At 39.5% G+C, this 20,345-nt stretch overlaps 1 protein-coding gene across 1 annotated transcript in view; it reads left to right on the top strand.

Moving 5' to 3' along the window:
- Positions 1 to 20,345, top strand: part of FBLN5 (fibulin 5) — a 43,402-nt gene that overhangs the window by 14,087 nt on the left and 8,970 nt on the right. The window contains exons 5-7 of the mRNA XM_068148795.1: positions 14,972 to 15,094; positions 18,279 to 18,395; positions 19,332 to 19,451. Coding sequence (XP_068004896.1) covers positions 14,972 to 15,094; positions 18,279 to 18,395; positions 19,332 to 19,451 — 360 coding nt within the window. The remainder of the gene's footprint in view (positions 1 to 14,971; positions 15,095 to 18,278; positions 18,396 to 19,331; positions 19,452 to 20,345) is intronic.

The raw sequence follows: 20,345 nt of genomic DNA, 5'->3' as shown, positions 1-20,345 counted from the left end.
ATTCCTTAGACTCACTGTTAACAGTAGTTTGATACAAGGGGCTTTGTGTCTGCCTTGCCTTGTGTCTTACTTCCAGGGATTTCAGCAGCTCCAAATCCGTTAAAGGCACTATGTGCCAATTAGTTCTCCCTGCTCTAGAACAGATTTCATGAGCTTTTATTTGTTTGAGATAGCTGTCACACAAGATAGTCCCACCAACTAGACAATTACAGGGCTTTAAAAAAAGAAAAAGAGTCACCTAATGGTGCTGGAAGATTGACAAACTTCATGAGTACTCTTCTCATGCACTGGCTCTGTGTCTTGTCCTTCTCTCACTTCCCTCTGGGTGGCCGTTTTAGTTACGGATGACGATCCACGCCTAGCTTTCTGCTGGGACCCTCCGGGACCTTGATTGCATGAGTGGCACCTTCTCTACCTCTCTGTGACATAATGTGCAGAGTTCAGTATGTGACAGAGTGTCTCTCCTTACCTGGAAGACTTGTTTATTTTCAGTGGCCTTCATAGCACCAGTGCTCTGTTCAGGCCTGTGTTTATTTCTGCATGTATTTGCAGCACCCACAGTACGTAGAGATGGAAGTATTCTCAATGACTTGAAAATCATTGGTTTTTATTGGCCTCTCCCTGAAATTTTTTGGGTCAGCTTTGTTTCTTTTTGCTTCATTCCAGACTGAAATTGGCCATGGTTATATGTCACAATCAAGATGTTAAGCCAAAATATATAGAAAGGATGAACTGGCTCCTTTGCCAGTATGAATCAGCCAGATGGGCTGTAAGTTTTGCCAGACTCTATAGGCAGAGTTAATGCCTGGCACTGGTGCTTAGCCTTGTCCCTAAGATAGCAGACCCATGGCGGAGCTGCCACACAGAAACGGAAGAGCCATGTGATGCAAGTTTAAAGTGCTCTGACCCCTTTGTCTGCCAACTCACTGGCTTCCCATTTCAGTACTTCAACGAGATGAGAGAATTTTTCAAAGAAAACAAAGCTGCCAGAAGATGAATGGGAATCATACATCAGCAGCCCAGTTCAGGCAAGTAGTTTCAGGGTTCTGCCTCTTGGATGGGACATGCCGCCACCTAAGGAAAACAAGAAGGGTTGAAGTCCATCTTCAGTTTTAACACCCACAAACCCTTCTCTGCTTTTAGTTCTTTTCAACCATAACTTGTGGTTGCATCTGTATTGTGGTATAAGGCTATGCTGCACTGTGAGAAGGATGGTCCAGATGATAGAACAGGAGTAGGAAAAATAGGACGGTTGAAATGGAAGCCTTTGTTCTTGCTGACCTTCACCCTCAGCAGACGTTTAGCACGTACATGCTCATTGTCTGGCCTGTGATCTTTGCCACAGAATGCTGGTATGACCTACAACTCTTTGGTCAATATTGTTTTTCAGAATTGACCAATTATCTGAGGAATCTTTGAGCAACTAGATGAAAAACTTTGAGGGATGTAGGTTTTCAGGCAGAGGCCTTCACCACTCTCTGAAAGTCAGGCTGTGTATGGTATCTTCATCTGGGCACCTGTAATTGTTTCTGTACAAACTCCTAATCCCTTCTGGAAAATTCCTAGTAGCAACTCTACATCAATGATATGTCACACACTATGAGAATGAATCTGTTCGTTTTTATGAAGCATTCAATACTGAAATTACAAGAAGTGCTTCAGATAAGTAGGGAGAGCCTAGGAGAAGGGGGAGAACAGTGCATCATAAACTCTCAAGGGCTGAATGACTTCATCTCTACAACTACCTGAAGGGAGGTTGTAGCCAGGAAGGGGTTGGTCTCTTCTCCCAGGCAACCAGCACCAGCACAAGAGGACACAGTCTCAAACTGCACCAGGGGAAGTTTAGGCTCAAGGTAAGGAGAAAGTTCTTCACAGAGAGAGTTGTTAGCCATTGGAATGGGCTGCCCAGGGAGGTGGTGGTGTCACCATCCCTGGAGGTGTTCAAAAAAGGATTGGATGTGGTATTTGGTGCCATGGCTTAATAGTCATGAGGTGTTGGGTGACAGCTTGGACTCAATGATCTTTGAGGTCTTTTCCAACCTTGTTGATTCTATGGTCTACTGCTTGGTCTGACACTAACAGTATTGTTTGTTTGGGGTCTTGCTTTTGTTTTCCACCCCCCAAAAAAATTGTAATGCCTGCTTTGTTCTAATGTTTTGAGCTTATTTCCTTTGGGTTTGGTTGGGTTTTTTTTCCCTTGTTTTCCATCCAACCCCCTGAGTAAATGAAGCATTAGCTGGTGAGCTGGTAAATTGCTGGTTGGATTAAAGGCATTAACTGGTTTTGTGGTATAACCTCAACACAGGTGACACTGAAAGGGAAGATTGTTCAAACAGTAATACACAGATATCTAGAAAACATACAGTTGTGGTCAGGAAATAAAGGGACTGGAAACCCATCAGTAGATGAAAATGTAACCTAACACATAGCCATCTGATGGAATAGGAACCATAGAAGGCAGTCATGTCAAAAGGAGTATAGCATGGGACAGTTTCTGGCAGTGTTATTAAGACTTCTGAATCCCAGAACAGAGATAGTCCTTCAATATGTTCTGCTGAGAATGGATCCAACTTACTGATACTAAGTGTAAGTAATTTACCACCAGATAAATGTAGATAAATTTATGGTAAACTCAGGAAAGAGCAACAGCATATTTGGGGCATTATTGAGTGTGACTTTAATTAATTTAACTAAACATATTGTAAAGCTTAGGCTAAAACGACAGCAATTTGAACTGTAAATGTCAGAGAAGTAGAAGTTGTATATGGTGGGTGGTACAAAAGAATATTATTCCTAAATAGGGTATAATTTGCTGAAATGAAGGAAAATTGCTTTCAGACCAAACATAGTAAAGCCCTTTATGACAGTAGAAGCATATCAGGTTACACAAGAATGCACTAGGTGTGTTGCAGTGGAGGAACAGTACAAAACGTATCAGCAGAAGCATTTAAAAATGCCCGGAACAATTGTTAGCAAGAGGTCATCTTGCAAAAGTTGGGGGTGGGGTAGGTGCTATCAGGTATCTTTAAGTTCTTTAAGTTCCTGTACTTTTGCATCCTTTGATGTATTTCCAGCTTCTAGGGTGCACAGAGGCACAGAAGAAAACAGTTTGCTTTATTTAATGCTGCAGATAAAAGTTCATAGCATGGGTAAGAGCTCCCACCCATTAAATAACAGTTTTTGTTCCTGTAGTGGAGCAAGGCAAAGCTGACATAGCTTCAACAGGTAGCCTGACATCCCCTTTCTGAAGGAAGAATCTTGGATCAGTGCAGTCAATTTGCCAGACTACCACTCCTTGCTGGAGCAGGAACCGGGCCAGGGAGAGGGGATGTGGTCTGAGAGCAATAGCAGGGGCTGCTAATTTCCTGGTATTGCAACCCCCGTGGGGAATCCCAATCCTGGCATAGGCTGGAGAAGCCTTGGATTATGTTCACGCATTTCAAAGACAGACTGCAGCAATACGTACACCACTTCTTGCCAGCAAATCACTAAGCACTGCATCTGGAGCTTTAATTCAGAAGCAGATTGAAATTATTTTAATTAAAAGCAGAGCTGATTTTGTGACAGAATAGCCCAGAACTGTGCACTGACAGCTATCTGTTGCTTTGATGCAGTCATTCGAAAAGCTTGCCAGCTTTAGGAAGGAGATGATCCTCTCCACTAAATCAGTGCTATTTGAAGAAATAGGCTTGTAAAACCTGTAGTATGTTATTCATTGCATTTTAAGACAAACTTCTCCATTAAATAAGTGATTTTTTGAATCATTTTTTTTCTTGACTCATTGGTATTTTCAAGAGGTTTAACTAGTCATAGATGAAAAATGGCATTAGAGAATAAGGCTTTTTTCTACAGCTTACACATAAGACTTCTGACAATGCTTATGAATTTAATTGAAAAAATGTGAACATTTTATCTGCATATTCATCAAGCAATTTCTCAAACCTAAATGTAGATTTGAACCCAGAGAGCTATGGCATAGGTGTGTCCTATATGGACCAGAGAATGCCTCTAAATGTAACTAGCAGCTAAAAATTTGTGGTATATCTATCAATGGCCCAGCAGGTCATGTGCTTTCTGAAGCTGACTAGGGGTGTATATCATCACAAAATACAAAATACCATCACACCCTGCTCCAACAAAATGTCAAGCTGACACCTAGAATCTTGGGACATTAAACCATTCCAGAAATACATGATCCATCCATAGGCCATTCGTTCTGACCTGAGGAGGGATGTGAAATGCTGAATTAAACAGTCTGAAGTCTTTGGAGACTCGTAAAGTACAAAGGAAAGTTACTAAAGGAAAAGGAAAAAACAAACTAGTAATTTAGATTTTCCCTAGAGTAGGCCCACATGATGGAAAATTCACTGGGACATGCCTTCTGGAGCATAAGGGCCAGAGTTTGCTCCAGGAATAACCACAGACATGAAATGTTCCTGCTGGTTGTGAACATTGCCGGTTTGTTTATTCATTTACTACTACTTTGGTTTTTTAGTCACCTAAACAGAACATGTTCTTTTCAGGCAAGATTGCTTGGAATTGAATGATTTGGCTTGGAAATGCTCAGTGTGAACGTGGTTTCTATAAGCAGAGATACAAAATATTGCTGCCGTGATGAACTGCACTAGTAACAAGGTTTACAACTAATCTGCAGTACAAACATTTTTTCCAGTGTGTAGCAGATTCCTGTTGTCTTCACAAGCAGTTCTCCCAGTCATATTGGTTCAGGAGCTGTCTTGGCTGTGGCCCTTCCCAGCCCCTTGTGAGGGAAAAAAAAAAGCAAATATCAAGCCCTTAACCCTATCCTAGCTAAACCCAGGACAACCACACAGACTTTTAAGTTTTACCACTAATTTTAAAGTGCTGTAAGATCTTTAGAGTAGTACAGAAGATCTGCCTTTATCTTAATTGATTTATTGATTGACAGGCAGGTGTCAGGACTCCTACAAGTGTTAGATAACTTTTATTAGAAATTTTGTTTGCTGCAGTTTCTGCCTCACATCTGGTGCTGCCTGAGAGTTTCACAACCATCCAGAACTTGTAATGGTCCTGCTCAAAACTGGCAGTTTTTAGGTTTAAACAAAACATAACCTTCTGCCTCTAAAGGCTCAGTGCATTTGCTTTGAGGGCTTATCATCTTGTTATTCCACAAATCTTGAAAGTTTCTTTCTTAGTTTATGCATTAAAGGTAACTGAATGAGGTTTAAAATGATGAAGGAGAAAGAAAAAGAAAAGGCTCTTTGAGAGGAAACACCTATTTTTCCAGGGAGCTATGAACTGAGAGTAAGGAGAGCAGGAGAACTGCCAGTAGACATCCACATCACACACTAATTGGAACAAAGTAAAACTCCCATAGCCACACAATTTTCATTTATCCAGGAAGGTTTGCAACCCAGCTGGCTGGTGGCAATTTTTGGAACATTGCAAGCAAATGTGGCTCAGTCATTATAAAACAGTGAATGCCAAATCTGAGTTAAAGCCAGTTTTTTGAGGAGGGATTATAGGCATTTTCCAATGATCACCACCACAGAAATAAAGAGATGGCTTGTGTTGTATACACTCAAAAAGGAATGTTGTCCAACGTGCATAGCTCTTTTCTATTAACAGTAATGAGGACACAGCTGTCTGAGCCTGGAAGCCAGTATCTGCAGAAGGTAATTCTCAAAGATTTTTCTTCTCCACTGGATTTTGTCCACTACCCATTCTCTGCTTACCAAAGAGACCAAAAGGTCCAAACATTTTTATCTTGGCTTTATGGTGTTTTTGAGATTGTTATAAGGCATTCTGTCAGATGGACAGATTTGAAACTCACACAAAATATGAAAAACATTTTTATCCTCTGATAAGCTCCCCGATACCCTTAGTGCAAGCAAAGTGCTCTCTTTGTGGTCAGTCATGACAGTTTCTAGAACAGCTGGCAATGGTTGCTGCCATGAGCAGAGAAGTGAAACTCTCCCTTCTCAAGAAGGACTTCTAACTCCCACTCCCTGCAGAGTTTGTGGCTTCACCCAGGCAGACTAGTGACATGGGTGTTGAGTCTAGAGGCTCTGCACAGCATGCCTGAGCAATGGTTAAAGCTTTTGTCATGTTCCACATCTGAAGTGGCTGCATTTTAATGGAAGAAGCAGCCCTTCCAATAATAGTTTCTGTTATATCCTGCAGGTGGATATTTGCATTCCTTTGTTTTCATTGAAGTTTTAATTTCTGGATCCATTTGGGTCAGTTTCTTTTGCTGTATTAAAAGCAGAGCTCTTCTCCTCTTCACTAGTTACCGTGGTCTATTCACCGTCTCAGACCTCTTTAGCCTGCCAAAAGAATTGGAAAATGAGTCCTTAATGACTCAGTTAAAATGTATGGTCAAGAAGTTCACTTATTAGAGGAAATGTAAACTGACCACCAGTTGGCTAAACCAGTTGGCTGGACTATTTGTGCTAGTGATTTCTCAAAGCTCTTCAGGGTGTGAAAGTGCAAATAGCAGTTCTCTTATTTTAGTTCTCTCATGCTCTGTACCCTTACAGAAAAGTCTTTAAAAGAATTTTTTTGGAGGAGAAGCCAATAAGATATCACAGATGTGTTTAAAAGCTTTATAAATAGTGCTTTAAACTTCTATATTTTAAATATATTCCTTCTCACAGAGTCTTTTTAAACTACCACATAGAATTGCAGGGAAAATATACAATTCAGCCATGGAAAACTCACTGTCTCTGTGTTAATGGTTCTGCTCCCCTTCTGTGAAATTTTATAAGCCCCTCTAGAGGTTCTTGCATGAGACTATTTCATATCACGCAGCAAAGGGAGGACTGCAAGGACTTTTTGCTAGAAATAGGCTTTAATTTCTTAGTGTGCATTTCCTGGCTCTGACTGCACATCTTTTTCATGTCCACTGCAATAAAAAGTGTCACTTGCATAACCTCCCAGCAGCTGGGAGTCTTCTCAGTTAAATTCTCACCACCCTTCCAGGAGATCTCAGTGTAGCATACAAAATAGGTACTTTTGCAAAAGTACAACAGTAACATCCCAGCTGAAAAATGTTTCCTGCTGATGATGCTGTGAACAGCAACTGTTTGGTGCCTCCTAAGTCATCAGGTTCAGTGTCATCAGTGGGATCCTAATACATCTCTATCCAGCTCCAGCAGGCTAGTTGGGTCATTCTTGTTTTTGCTGTACTACAGCTACTTGAAATTGTGGAGAGATAACTGAGATTCCCAAATCATAGATTTCATAAAGTGTGCAGAACCTGCAACAGGAAATCATGGATCCGGAGAGTACAATTACACTCCAGTCCATGAATTTCCATGTTTAAGCAAAGCCTTTAGATGAAATCAGTAATTTGCCTCATTTATGATCCCTGGATTAACGTGCAGATTGTGCAAAAGCTCTCAGGGGACACCAGGAATAGTCCACACAATCAGGTGTGATTTTGTACCAATAGGGAGCCCCAGGAATTGGTGGAAGTGAGGATCTGTGGTCATACAAGTGATGCCAAATGTATAAACCTTGCATAGGGCTATTCTGAGTAGAAGAGGATGAGACAGCTGCCCCTTTTGTCCCCTTTCTCTGCACATATCTGCATGGCCATTGTACAAACCTCAGTCACAAAATCAGGACTAGTACTGTGCTCAAAAAGCAACATCTTTCCACAGTTTAGCTGTTGTTTATCATCTCTGAGTAATGTTAGTGTGCTAGCTAAGAAAATACTCAGATAGCTGGCAGGAGATCTAGAACCTGTGACACATGTTGAGCAATTTTCATACCAGGCAGAAGCAGCAGCATTACAGATCCATGCCTCACACTTCCAGGCTGACCATCTATGTGAAAGAAAAAAGAATAAAAGAGAGAGAAAAAGAAATGAACAAACACTTTCATCCTTGTTTATCAATCAATCAATCAATCACATAATGCATATGGGATGCAGATAAAAAATTGATTCAACAATGAACAAACCATGCTCAGACACTGAAATATGCAATTAAACAGGTGTTTAGAGAGTTGATCTTGGATTATGTTCAAGCTCAGCAGGGTCAGTCATCCCTGGAAAAGAAACACTGACCCCACACAGCAGCAGTTTGAATTTGGCTCCAATCTGCACTTTAGGAATGTGGCATTGTTATTTCTTCCCTTGTCTTATCAAATGTCATTATCTTGAGAAAAAAAGTTTTGAGAAAACATGTGATTTCACTGAGTAAAAATCTACTACTGAGGAAATTATTTCTCAGTGTCCAAATAAGGAATGGGGAGAAGTTTAGGGAAAGTGCTCTGTTCCAAGTAATCTTGGAACTGATACTCATGTTACTGAGCTCGGATGTTTAGTCCTGGCCTGCAATTATTCCTATAAAAGACAGACATCTAATCTTGCTATTATTTTAAAATGGAGCCCCAAGGGTTATAAACGACTGAGTGAGCTTCAGTGTTTGAGCAGAGATCCTGGGATAAGCTTGCAGCCTTGAGCCTCTCTGCGAGAACTTTGTATTTTGAGAATGGATTGAGCTCCTGAGATTGTGGTGGTACAAAAGCTGGACTAAAATAGAGGCAGAGTAAAATAAATAAGTAGGACTCCAAAACTACCCACACCTCCTTGTAAAATGGGGAAGAAGACTTTCCATGGCAAACTTTTTTCAGCCTGCAGGAACTATGCTCTCACAGTTGTCAAATTAATCTTCAGCCTTACTGTGTTGAATCCCACAGTGGTAATGACTCTCACATAAAAAACATACCCACTTTTGTCAATGGTTGATCAAAAGAAGGAAACACAAACGTATCTACTACTGTGACCCACAGAAATATGTGGCATGATTATCAGAGTTCATTACTTAAGAAAGGAAGTAATGCATGCTAAATATGTTCCAAATAGAACAAAATGTAACAGTCCATCTGTGAAGCAGCACACATTGCCAACAGCATATTGTCTTGGAAATCTGCTGTCCACATTGGCTTCCCTCTGAGTACAGAGTCCAAGCAAAGTTTCTCTTCTAAAAGCCAAGGTCTTCTAGAATGTGGTTCTAGCTCAGATGGTAAGTCCATGTCCTTGCATGATACCTCTCTGCTAGGGGCATTGTCAAGCTGACAGCTAGCATGACAATGGAGGGAGTGGAACAATCACAACACCCTGACCATGGACCACACTTGTGGACTCATAGATCCAACCATTTTCAGCATCATTGGATGGATTTAAGGCAATAGTCTCCCTTGTTCCTGAAGTGACAGGTGCAAATCATCTCCTTGAGAAGGAATTTCTTAAGTAATCTCTCCACATGTACTTACTTTGTCATGTGATACGTAATCACAGCTCACAAAAAGCAAAGTAAACCTCATCAATGTATTCATTTAACTTTTATTTAAAGAAGTAGCTTCTTATCAAGAAGGACTCTGATATTGCTTCTGCACTGATGAGCTGATCTTAAGGACTGTACAGTTTCCTGATGTATTCTTTAAGGCATGAAGTCCTGTTTTTGCACAAAGACCTTTTGGGTTTTTTTCTGAGCAGAAGAAAGACAGTGTCTTTGCTTAGTTTTTGAACATCACCTTCCAGTGGTCAGATGCTTCCAGTTCTTAAGTACTTCTGCTCTGATGGCTTTATCTGATGAGTTTCCATCTCTTAAAGTCACTTAGCTTACCAACAACCTCCTTCTTCCTGCATGTCCACTTCCCCTAACATGCAGTTTAGTCCTATCTAGGCTCTTTGACTCAATAGATTGTCTTGAATGCTTCCTCTTTATCTTGCTTCATGCTTCATGAAGATGCAATCATTCTTTGTGTCTTGAAAGAAAGGTGGTTGGCATGCCTAACATCTTTAGGCTGAATCATCTTCTAGGATAAGAATGTTATCCACATTTTCTAAGTTTTCCATACTTTTATTGAAGTTACAACAAACATTATTTATTGATAAATCACACATGTACATTTAAATCTTTGCAAAGGAGAAATCACTTGGAGTAACTTCACACATTCCTAGCCCCATTTTCAGTAGTTTCACTGGCCAAGATAGACGTCCTAGTGGCCTAGGAAATGAAAACAAAAAAGATGTAAGGTAAGCAGAAAACCTCAAGTGTGATGGTTGTGGATATAGATAAATGTGACTAAATGTTGAATAATGTTAAATAATTCAATAAAGACTTTAAGACACCAGTTTGACCACATAATCTATAATTTTTGTGTGTGTGTAACAGAGGCCACAGAACTTTACTGAGCAATTAGTGTTTCAAGCACACATCTTTTTGCTATAGTGTACTTCAAAGAAGAAATACTGTTCAGGTATAAGGCCCTAAAGTAAGGGAGCATCTACCATGTATTTTATTATGTTTTTTCATGGTTAGTTGGTGGTAATACTGACATTTGTACCTTATTTTTATTTTAAACTTTTAAACACTGACTTTTTTCCCATTGTTTTTTGCTAGCTCTACTAACCATCTTCAGCTAGCAAAAGTTTGTCTCTGTGAAGATGTTTATAGATCATAGGCAAATATACCTTGAAACTTCTCTAAAATAGTCTATTAAATGGAGCATTATCTTGTTCCGAGACAAATTTATCGTGACTCGGAGTTGTTCTGTGGAGTTTTGCTGATCTCTTTGCAATAAAACTTTTTGAAGTGTTGACACTAGAAATGTATTTCAGTAATTATTTTACTTATGCAATATACAGTGGTAAGAGCAATTTCCTGTGTGTACTCTGCTCTCATGTTTATGCTTATCCTTTCAGCAATACTATGTCAGGAAAAGTTCATGTTCAAGTGGCTATCTTTATCATTCCAGACTCATTTTCATGACCAACATTTTTCATTCCTGACATATGACCTTGTGTTTGTCTGCCTTGAAATGCACTTCCAAATGAGCCCTCCATACCTAGCAAATTCCTTTAAAATAAGAGTTCTGTTCAATTTTTAGTTTTTAACTTCATCAGCTTGTGATCCTCTGCATTTTATTTCAAATGTGGGAAACAGCAGACCAAAACACAGTCCTCAGGGTCTTGTAGACACTCAGAGAATGACCCAACATAAACTATTCTCTTTTGAGAATTCTGATCTCCTAGTTTTAGCCTCTTCTGTTTGAGCAGTATTGAATATGTCTAGTCCTAATTTAATGGATTAGAGTGTTGGTTTTCTTCTTGTGCCGTGGTTTATTGATGCAAATGAGAGTGACCTTATTCCTGCGTTCTTTGTGGACATGAGACATCATAAAAGATCACTCTTCTAATAAGAATTAGCCTACCTGGTGAGATGCATTGTTGTGTTGCAGTTTGACATCTAAGTTTTTATGCTGACTATATTAATATGCTTGGTTTTGTTTTAATGCATAGCTTTTAAATTATCTAATTTCTTTTAAGTTTAAGGGCTATGAATTAACAATTTTGTTCATTGTTCTACCATGTGGCTAAATGCTAAAGAACCCATGGAGGTTTCTGCTAGCTTTTACAGATAATAAAACTCAAAGCCAGTAATTTGCATGCTAAACACAATTAGTTCATTTATTTATTTTGACATTGTAAATGATATTTATCCAGTCACCAGGCATCCTGCCATCCATTAAAAATACAAGCTGTACCAATAAAAACAAATCATCAGCACATCAGATCCCATAAAAGTCAACTAGAAATATAAACCCCCACTTTCTCCACCCTTCCAATCCCCAAATGAAACACCATTGCCTCAGCCACCTCACCTCTGTCCAAATGTCAAGTAAACAGAATATCACACACCAGGTTTCCTAGATCAAACCTTCATAGCTATATTTTTTAAGGCAGACACACTGAGCTCAGAGAGAGGGATGTGGTTAATTTTGTAGCATTTGTGCTCAGACTCTTGCAGCAAGGGCTTCCTGACATGTGTATGGAGATACCACCTACCTATTCTCTCATTTGCTCAGTAAACCAAGGATCTTTAATACATAAGGCTTCTAGTCACAAGGTTCTGTGTATGTTCTAGATGGTATTTCTTAGGAGGCAGAGAACAGTGGTCTGCATGGGCCATGCCATTGCTCTCTGATGGGAAGTAATAAAGCTAATTGTTTTTAATTCAGGTAAAATTTTAGTTTTGGTTTGGATTTCTAACTTCTGCCAGTGAGACATTGCAAGGCTTCATAGTACAGTTTGATTTGTATTGGAATTGGAAGACTTCAAATAAAAATGGACTAATTTCAAACTGGCTCTGTATACAAGAGGACAGGTCCAGCTAAACAGTGAGGGAGGCTGGACTATGACAGAGATTTTATCCCCATTTTTCAAGTAGGAAGCAGGGCAGTGGAAGATGAAGAGCAAAGAGGAGTCCCCACTGGTTCAATTCTCAGCACAGGAGTTACAGTGTGATCACTGAATCTGTGGCAGTTTCCATCCTGCATAGTAATTGACATGCACCTTTTTCTGCTTTCATTGACAACGGATCCAGTCTGTACTTGCTTCCTAGTTCACCTCATGGCAGTTCTTCATGTAGCCATAGCCTGAGTAATCTTGCCAAAATCAAGCAATCTAGCAGAGGCATTCAATAACATTAGCAATTAGTAAAACCTGTAATTGCTTTTGGGATTCAGGTAATCTTTTCTAAGGATCTTGGCACTGAAAGTTTCTAAAAGCAGGTTAAGCATGGTGAAAACTATCCTTGGATGTAAGTGATGGATGGCATCATCTGATATTTTTATGGTACTGAGGCTGAAATCATCAGATATCATGATCTGTTAACACCCTGAATGGTGGCAATGGTGTTTCTAGTGTTTCTTGCTAGCTTGCTTCACTTTAGTAACTCTTCAGTTCTGATTAGACTTTATTTTGGGGCTCAGACAACACATTGTGGTATTTCTTTCCATGGTGAAGACTACAACACAAGTTATTCTGAATATGAGGCACTCTTCTAGTCCCTAGAAAACTGCATCTCAGGGACCTCTTGATCACATGCGTTATCCTTCTATTGAGTAGTCCTGTTGGTTGCACAGAACTTCATTAATAATGTTAGTCAGGTATTATTTGGTGTAAAATGCAGGGAGACGGGGTGGTCTGCAGAGGTTTTCTAAGGACAGCAGAAACGCCACAGGTAGCCTTTGTAAAAATTTTGTGTTCAAATGGAAATATGTCTCAAATGCTACCACAAAAGTTGAAGACTGGGAATAAGCAAAAAATTCTGCTTGGTAGTTAGCAAAGAAAAGAGAATCAACATCTCACTTTTCTGGAGTACTGGTGCTCATGCAACTTCTACAAAGGTGATTCAGGAACAAAGCTGATCTTGTAGCCACCTTTGGTGTTGCTTTTGGTGAAGGACGCATGTTATACCCCTGCAAGAAAGATGCAGAAGATACAGAAGATTGGAGAGCATATAACCTTTAAACAGCATTTCTACCATACGTGGTGGTAAGACCCTGACCTGCACTATGTCTACACTGTCCTTCATCTATTAATATTCCTGGAAGCATGGAGCATGGAAAATTAAAATGTCCTTCTTTAAGCTCATGATAAGCTAGAAACAGCAGAACTGGCCAGATCCCAAGGTCTCACTCCTAAAGCAATACACAGACATGACAAATTGAAAGCTTTTTCATCTAGAAAATATTAATGCTATTCTTATTAAATTTATGGTTAGATAAAATCTGTGTTGAAATACTACTAATTATGTGTGATATGCTATATGAAGGGAGGATCCAGAATTTGTATCCTGCCTGCAGAAGCAATAGCTGAACTGAACAACGTGTTTATGTACTTACATAGTCTAGACTTGTTATCTTACCATTTTCCCACTTCCTTGACCGTTTTGCCAATAAATATGTGGGAACCAATTTCAGACAGACTTAATTACCTCTAATTGTGCTATTCTTGTTACCTTACCAGCTTTGGCTCACCATAAATTGTTCTGATATGGATGTTGGCAAGAACTCTAGACTCTCTCCATATATATATATAATATGTATTGAATTATTTATTTATATATATGAAAATGTTAAATACGCTGCTGTGGCAGACTAGATCAGTTATTTTGTGACTATTGGGATTTTACAGCTGCCTGGCTGTACAAGGTGCCTCATGGACAGATACTGACCCATAATTCCTGCCCTCTGCTGTCTGCTCCAGCCCAGTGCATTTGTGAGATACTTCACTCATGACCCAACATAGTCTGGGTTAATAAGAATCAGGAGGGGATCAAGGGAGTTGACATATTGCTTCAGCAAAGGCCAGTGCACAGCATGCTGGAATAAAAAATAATTTTGGTATCAATAAATAAAACAGAGATATCTGAGTTGGCTGAAAAAAATGACACAATTTATCTTTTGAGATTTCCATTTCTGACATCTAGAGGCAAACTCAATGCCAGAAACATCAGGGAAGAGATTGAGCAAGGAGGGATTCAAAATGAACTTCTGACTCTGAAAGGCATTTTTAATCAGTTAGGTTCCAGGGTCCTGGCTTACATAAATGTAGGAATGCTATTCACCTTCTTTGCAATAAATAAGAAATAAAATAAAAAAATTAAGCCCACAACAAGAACACCCTAAGGGGTTGTAATAAAAACCCAAATACACTGAAAACAATATGGATGGTTAAAAAAAAAAAAAAAGAAAAAGCTTTATTGTCAGGAAATTGATTCCAGGAAAGCATACATAGATATATTTTTTTTTTGTCAGGTAAAGGTGTGGGCTTATATTGCCCTTTCAGCAACCTTTCCTTGGGGCTGAACACTGCCCTGTAGCATGGAAATCCCAGTTAAGTGACAAAGCAAACCTGGAAATAATAAAATTCTTGAGGTAATGTGACCCCTTTCTTGAGGAGATCTGAGAAACACCAGATCATCTGCAAAAAGGAGCTATCTCATGAGCACTCTCAGTTCTCACTGTCCCCAGACATTTAGTGTTATGAATTTTGCTTCAGGTTCTACTCCACTAGGCTTTGGCTCCTCACACAGAGTTGGTGTACTCTTTGTGAATGGAAGTCCCTGAAGGTGGGAACAATCTTTTGTTGTTGCCATTTCTAATATTTTCTTTCTGTGATTCTGTTTTACAGATGTGGACGAATGCGCTTCAGATTCTCACCAGTGTAATCCCACCCAGATCTGCATAAATACTGAAGGGGGCTATACCTGTTCCTGCACTGAAGGCTACTGGCTGTTAGAAGGCCAGTGTTTAGGTAAAAACCTCATGTGATGGGGTATTTGGGCATCTGTGTATGTGTGTATGTGAATAGCTGAAATAATGTCACTGAGCATCTCTGTCAAGTACGTGGTTAAACCTTTGGCTACATGGAAACTGACTTTCATCTTTGTAAGTGTCAGTGGCAGGTCTGGCAGAGACATGCCTCAGAACAAAAATGTAGCTGTAAATGCTACATGACTCACAGCCATTTAACACATGGGATTTTTATATTCCCAGTCCAAAGGATTCCCTTTCATGTAAGAACAATCACAAGCAAATATACAAAAAGATCCATTCCCAAACAGACCTGTCTTTTGCACTCTGTGAGTGTGGATGCAAAGGAATCAGTACTTGATACCATGAAACAGGCCAGTAAATCCCTAGATCCAAATGACCCTTTTGCTTGGGGATGACAAAAACCAAAAAAATCTCTGAACTGGGTACCATTTCATCAACTTCCAAGCAGCCTCATTTCAATGTTATTGTTTTTCTTGCAGCATGCCCCTTTCTTCTTTTAGCTCAGCCCTGGTGAAAAAAAAACAACAAACAACCAACAAAAACTGACCAAACATCCCTCAATAAATAGCACAGGAAAACTCTCCAGCTCCCCTGTTCTCCAGCACATTCCCCTCACTTGATATGATGAAGCAGACATTAATTTTAGGTATGCAGATAGGACCTAGGAGATAGGATACACATTTTTTAGTATTCTTTTCCAGAGTTTGACGATTACTATTTTTGTCCCTTTGGTGAAGGCTGTTTGATGCCAGCTCTGCAGAGCTGGACCATCATTCATCCCTGAAGCCTCTCTAGTTATTTTCCAGCTTTCTTCTCCCCAGAACCAACTGCGGTGAAGTGCTGACCACAGCTGCTTTCCCAGCTACTGCAAACAGCTACTGTGAACGCACCTGGCAGGCACAGAGCTGAAGCTCGCACAAGCTGGGTCTACATATCCATAGTAATTTTGGGGAGTTACTGTCTTGTAGTTCCCCAAGGATATGAAGCCTCCAGTCTCTATGAGACTTCTTTAATCTCTGAGAATCCTCTTCTTTGGAAAAAAAAATCTTGTGCTGGGATTTGTAGAGGCATACGTGATAGGATGGAGATGAGGGAGGGCAGTGAGTAGAAATTTGCTCTGCATCATCTGTTTTATTACCCATCTACTTCTCCCAGTTATGGCCCCAGTGAAAGGGTTGCATGCAGCATTCAGAACTTGGATGTGAATCTAAAGTATTTTACTACTTGATGGATATACCAGAGAACTAAAGTTTCTGCATTCTGAATGGATTCAAGTATCTGCTTAGGCTCTTTAAAAGAGGCAATAACATCCCAGTGTTGCTCAATTAAGCGAGATTATTATTACAGGGGGAATCAAAGACAAAAAGCAAATTATGTTTAGAGTTGCTATATTTTTACCTAAGTGTCAAAAAAGTCTCTGTTCTCCATACTTTCCACCAGTCTTGGACAAATCATTTTCGCTGGCATAAAGCAGTGAAAGACTACTTGCTGTAATCAGAGGGCTGGCTGGGCTGGGTTTTAGAGACAGACTCTTTTGATGCACTGCTAGTAAACCACAATTAGAAAGCTACACTTCTATCTGTTGTAATTATCCCAGTAGAGTTTATACAGGAGGAGCCAGTACAGCAGTATCCACACAACCCACCCACAAGAAGCCCTGTAAAAGTCCTTATCCTCAAAGTGTAGCACTCCTGAGATAACAGTCCTGCAAAAAGCAAAGCATCTGTTTAGAGTAACATATTGTGTTAGTAAAATGAGGTATTCATTTACTTACAACCCATGCCACTTTTATTCAGGATCTGGCCCAGGCCTGCTGCTGATGTGCCTACCATAGCTGACTCTGGACATTAGGTTATCTTGATATTTAGAATACAGTGGGGAATAAAAGCTTACAAGGGTTAAAATGAGTGTCAGTTTCCTTGCTATTTTACAGAGGGAGGATTTCCAAGACTTTTGACATTTTCAGAATGGTTTCCTGAGACTTAATATGATAAAACTTCCCCAATGGGGCCAAGAATATCAATTTGAATTGCAGGATGTAGCCACTTCCACAGCAGATCCACAACATTATTGTTTTTATGGTATTACCACACCATGGAAACGTTCAAGCATTCAGTTTTTCAACACGTTCTTAATATTTAATACTAAACCAGGAAGCAGTCGATTTGGCTAACCAATACTGAACTGCTGAGATTCGTGCCAACATGTGAACCATAGGGAGAATGCTGTCATTTTGATTTTCACCTGTTTTGGAACCTATGGTGGGGGTCATTTCACAAAACCTGTGCCTTCCTGCCTTGCTCTTTGTGGCAAACTGACTGGAGATAATACTCTCGGTTTTCTACTGCACAAACTTAACTTTAAAGCTTTGAGCATAGACATTATAAAATGTCCCTAAGTCAAAAGCCAGTGAGTACCAGAGGAAATGTAAAGACTTGGAATGGATAACTGCTCCAGATCTTTCATTCCAGTTCTTAGTACAGAAGCAAAATTCTTCTAGACATCATACATGTCTTACAGCATTTTCTTGTGCTTACAACAGTCAGGTGCAAGTCAGCCCAAAATGCTATTTTAGCACTAATTTACTGTTTACCTTTTTTAATCTATCACTTGTCAGTTAAAAATTGATACAAAATCTGAATGTTAATATTTGGGGGGGGGGGGGAGGGAGGAATACTTTATAGTAAAAGTCTACAGAAGAAGAAGAAAGAAAAAAGTATTTAGTAACAAATGATGGTTTTCTAGTGAGTAGCTTTGGTATGTGTGGAGGTCAGAAAAGTTTCCATCTTGATTCTGACGAAACTTTGCTGCAGCATTGGCTGTGCTTGTGCTGATGGGCTGGGCAGCTATGAGGTATCCTTCAAGGTAGCTGCTTAAAGGAATTGACTTTGGGCTTCTTTGTGACATCACATTAAGATGAAGAATGAAGCAATGACAATCAGTTTGTAGGACATTGATAGATGTCAGCTATGGGCAAAATTGTTTTGTTCTACTGGGTAGAGAGATGTATTATAACCTATAACTTCAGATCTGAACACCTTAAAGTCTGGCTGTTAGATCCAAGCAGGCTGAATCATTTCCATGTTACTGGTACTGTTTGCTGCTTTGTACCTGCATTTGAAAATTCAGACCCCACTACTTTCCATCTTTCTCACCTATAGATATAGATGAATGTCGTTACGGCTACTGCCAGCAGCTGTGTGCCAACGTGCCCGGTTCCTATTCCTGCACATGCAACCCAGGCTTTACCCTTAATGATGATGGAAGATCATGCCAAGGTACTGATGTATGGTAAATCATGGTCTCAACACACTAACACCCTTAAAACTTGCTTATTTCATGGAATACAAGTGACTTTCCTAACACTGTTTTTGAAAATGCTCATATGTTTTTCTGCCTGAGGTGTTTCTGTGGTTTCATAGTACTTCAGAGGGATATGAATGCAACATGACCAGTGCATCATGCCCAAACCCCCTAAAATGTAGAGTTGCTCAATTCACTGATACTCCCAAAAGTTTAGGCTCTGAATTTACTGTTCAAGTCTGAAGGTGTGTGACCCGCCCGAGAAAGGAAAATTCTGTCAGATCAGCAAATAAGATCTGCAGCTCCCAAGTTCCAGACTAGGGTCCTAAGCATTAGACCACCTTTTGCTATAATGTTCTACCTCAGACAAAGCCAACCCAATCTCTTCATAAAGCTTCTCCCTAGCTAAGCGGGGAGCATCTTCCCACATGTTGCAGGAAATGGTCTTTGTTAATGATGTCTAGGAACTGCTAATAACCTAATGAATAAATAAATAAAGGTTTTAGCTTAGCTCTAGTTTTCCAGGAGGACTGCTCCTTATTGCATTGTCTTTCTCAGGAATATCCTGCGACATTTTTTCTCAGGTCTGTTATGATAGTATCAGTTCAATGGTTTTAAAATTGCAGGATAAAGACAGATGTATTTGTAATAATATTTCATTCCTATCTTCCATGTTATTTGTCTGATTAAAGACATTCCCAAAATGCTTCATTTCCATGCACGTTATGTTTCCAACATGCTATATCCAGGCATCTGCCTGAATCCCAATAAACAATACTGCCTCGGTTACATTTTCTCAGAACAAATCATTCAGACTGTACAGCTAATCTCTTTGAAATGCTTTAGAGTAATGAATTGCAAATAGAGTTTGGGAAGAACTCACTGATGCATTGGACATTGGTTTCCCATAGATGTGAATGAATGTACAAGTGAAAACCCTTGCACTCAGACCTGCGTCAATACCTACGGCTCTTTCCTCTGCCGCTGTGAACCTGGCTATGAACTGGAAGCTGATGGAGTTAATTGCAGTGGTAACTGTCTTTAGTTATTTCCTGATTTGGTTTCTTTCATTCTATTAAGTTTTCTTTTTTTCAATGTATTGTTTTGTACATGCTTTTTTTTTAAGGCTTTTTTTCTTTTTGGTCTTGGATCATAGCTAGCAGCAGGATAGCTGCAACTCATATGATCTTCTTTCCAATTAAAGCACACAGGAAATACTCAGAAAAGCACAATGGAGGAGGGCTGTAAATGGTTTTAAAGAAATAAGCTAAATATGAAAAAGATCAAAAATAACAGCAAAACATGAGAAAATCTTTGTAATGCTGAACAGGAAGCTTTATTAGTGCAAGTAAAGTAGGGATAGTCCTAGAACATTCTTTCATGATGAAAGTAGTATTTTATATAAAGCACTTTTCCATTTGTCTGTTGAATGCATATATTCCTCATGCTCTTACAACTGCACACTTCTGCCTGAAACTTTCCCTAGTTCTCCCTGTATGGCTCTTAGTACAACCATAACTAATGTGTTCAGCACACAGCAGAGGAAACAGTGCTTCTGTCACTGTAGTTTTTCCTCTCTTGTTTTTGTTTTTATTTTACTGCTTTACTTTAGTTGAAGGCAAAACTTCTGTGCTTAATGTTCCCACAGCCTGATAACATTAGAGAATCTGGCCAATATTTTTTGGAAGGAAAAATGCACTGGGAAATAGTTATTTTTTAATTTACAGTAAACAGGTGTAACATACTGTTTCTGAAAGAGAAGATAGGTGATATGCAGTATGAGTAGCACGGCACGGCACGGCACGGCACGGCACGGCACGGCATAGAATAGAATAGAATAGAATAGAATAGAATAGAATAGAATAGAATAGAATAGAATAGAATAGAATAGAATAGAATAGAATAGGTGTTGCCAAAACTGTTTC

The sequence above is a fragment of the Melanerpes formicivorus genome, unplaced genomic scaffold, assembly GCF_026170545.1.
Source record: "Melanerpes formicivorus ecotype bairdi unplaced genomic scaffold, bMelFor1.0.p_v2 SCAF_17, whole genome shotgun sequence".
Lineage (NCBI taxonomy): Eukaryota > Metazoa > Chordata > Aves > Piciformes > Picidae > Melanerpes > Melanerpes formicivorus.
Note: the sequence above shows the minus strand (reverse complement) of the source record. Positions and strands in the feature narration are given on the sequence as shown.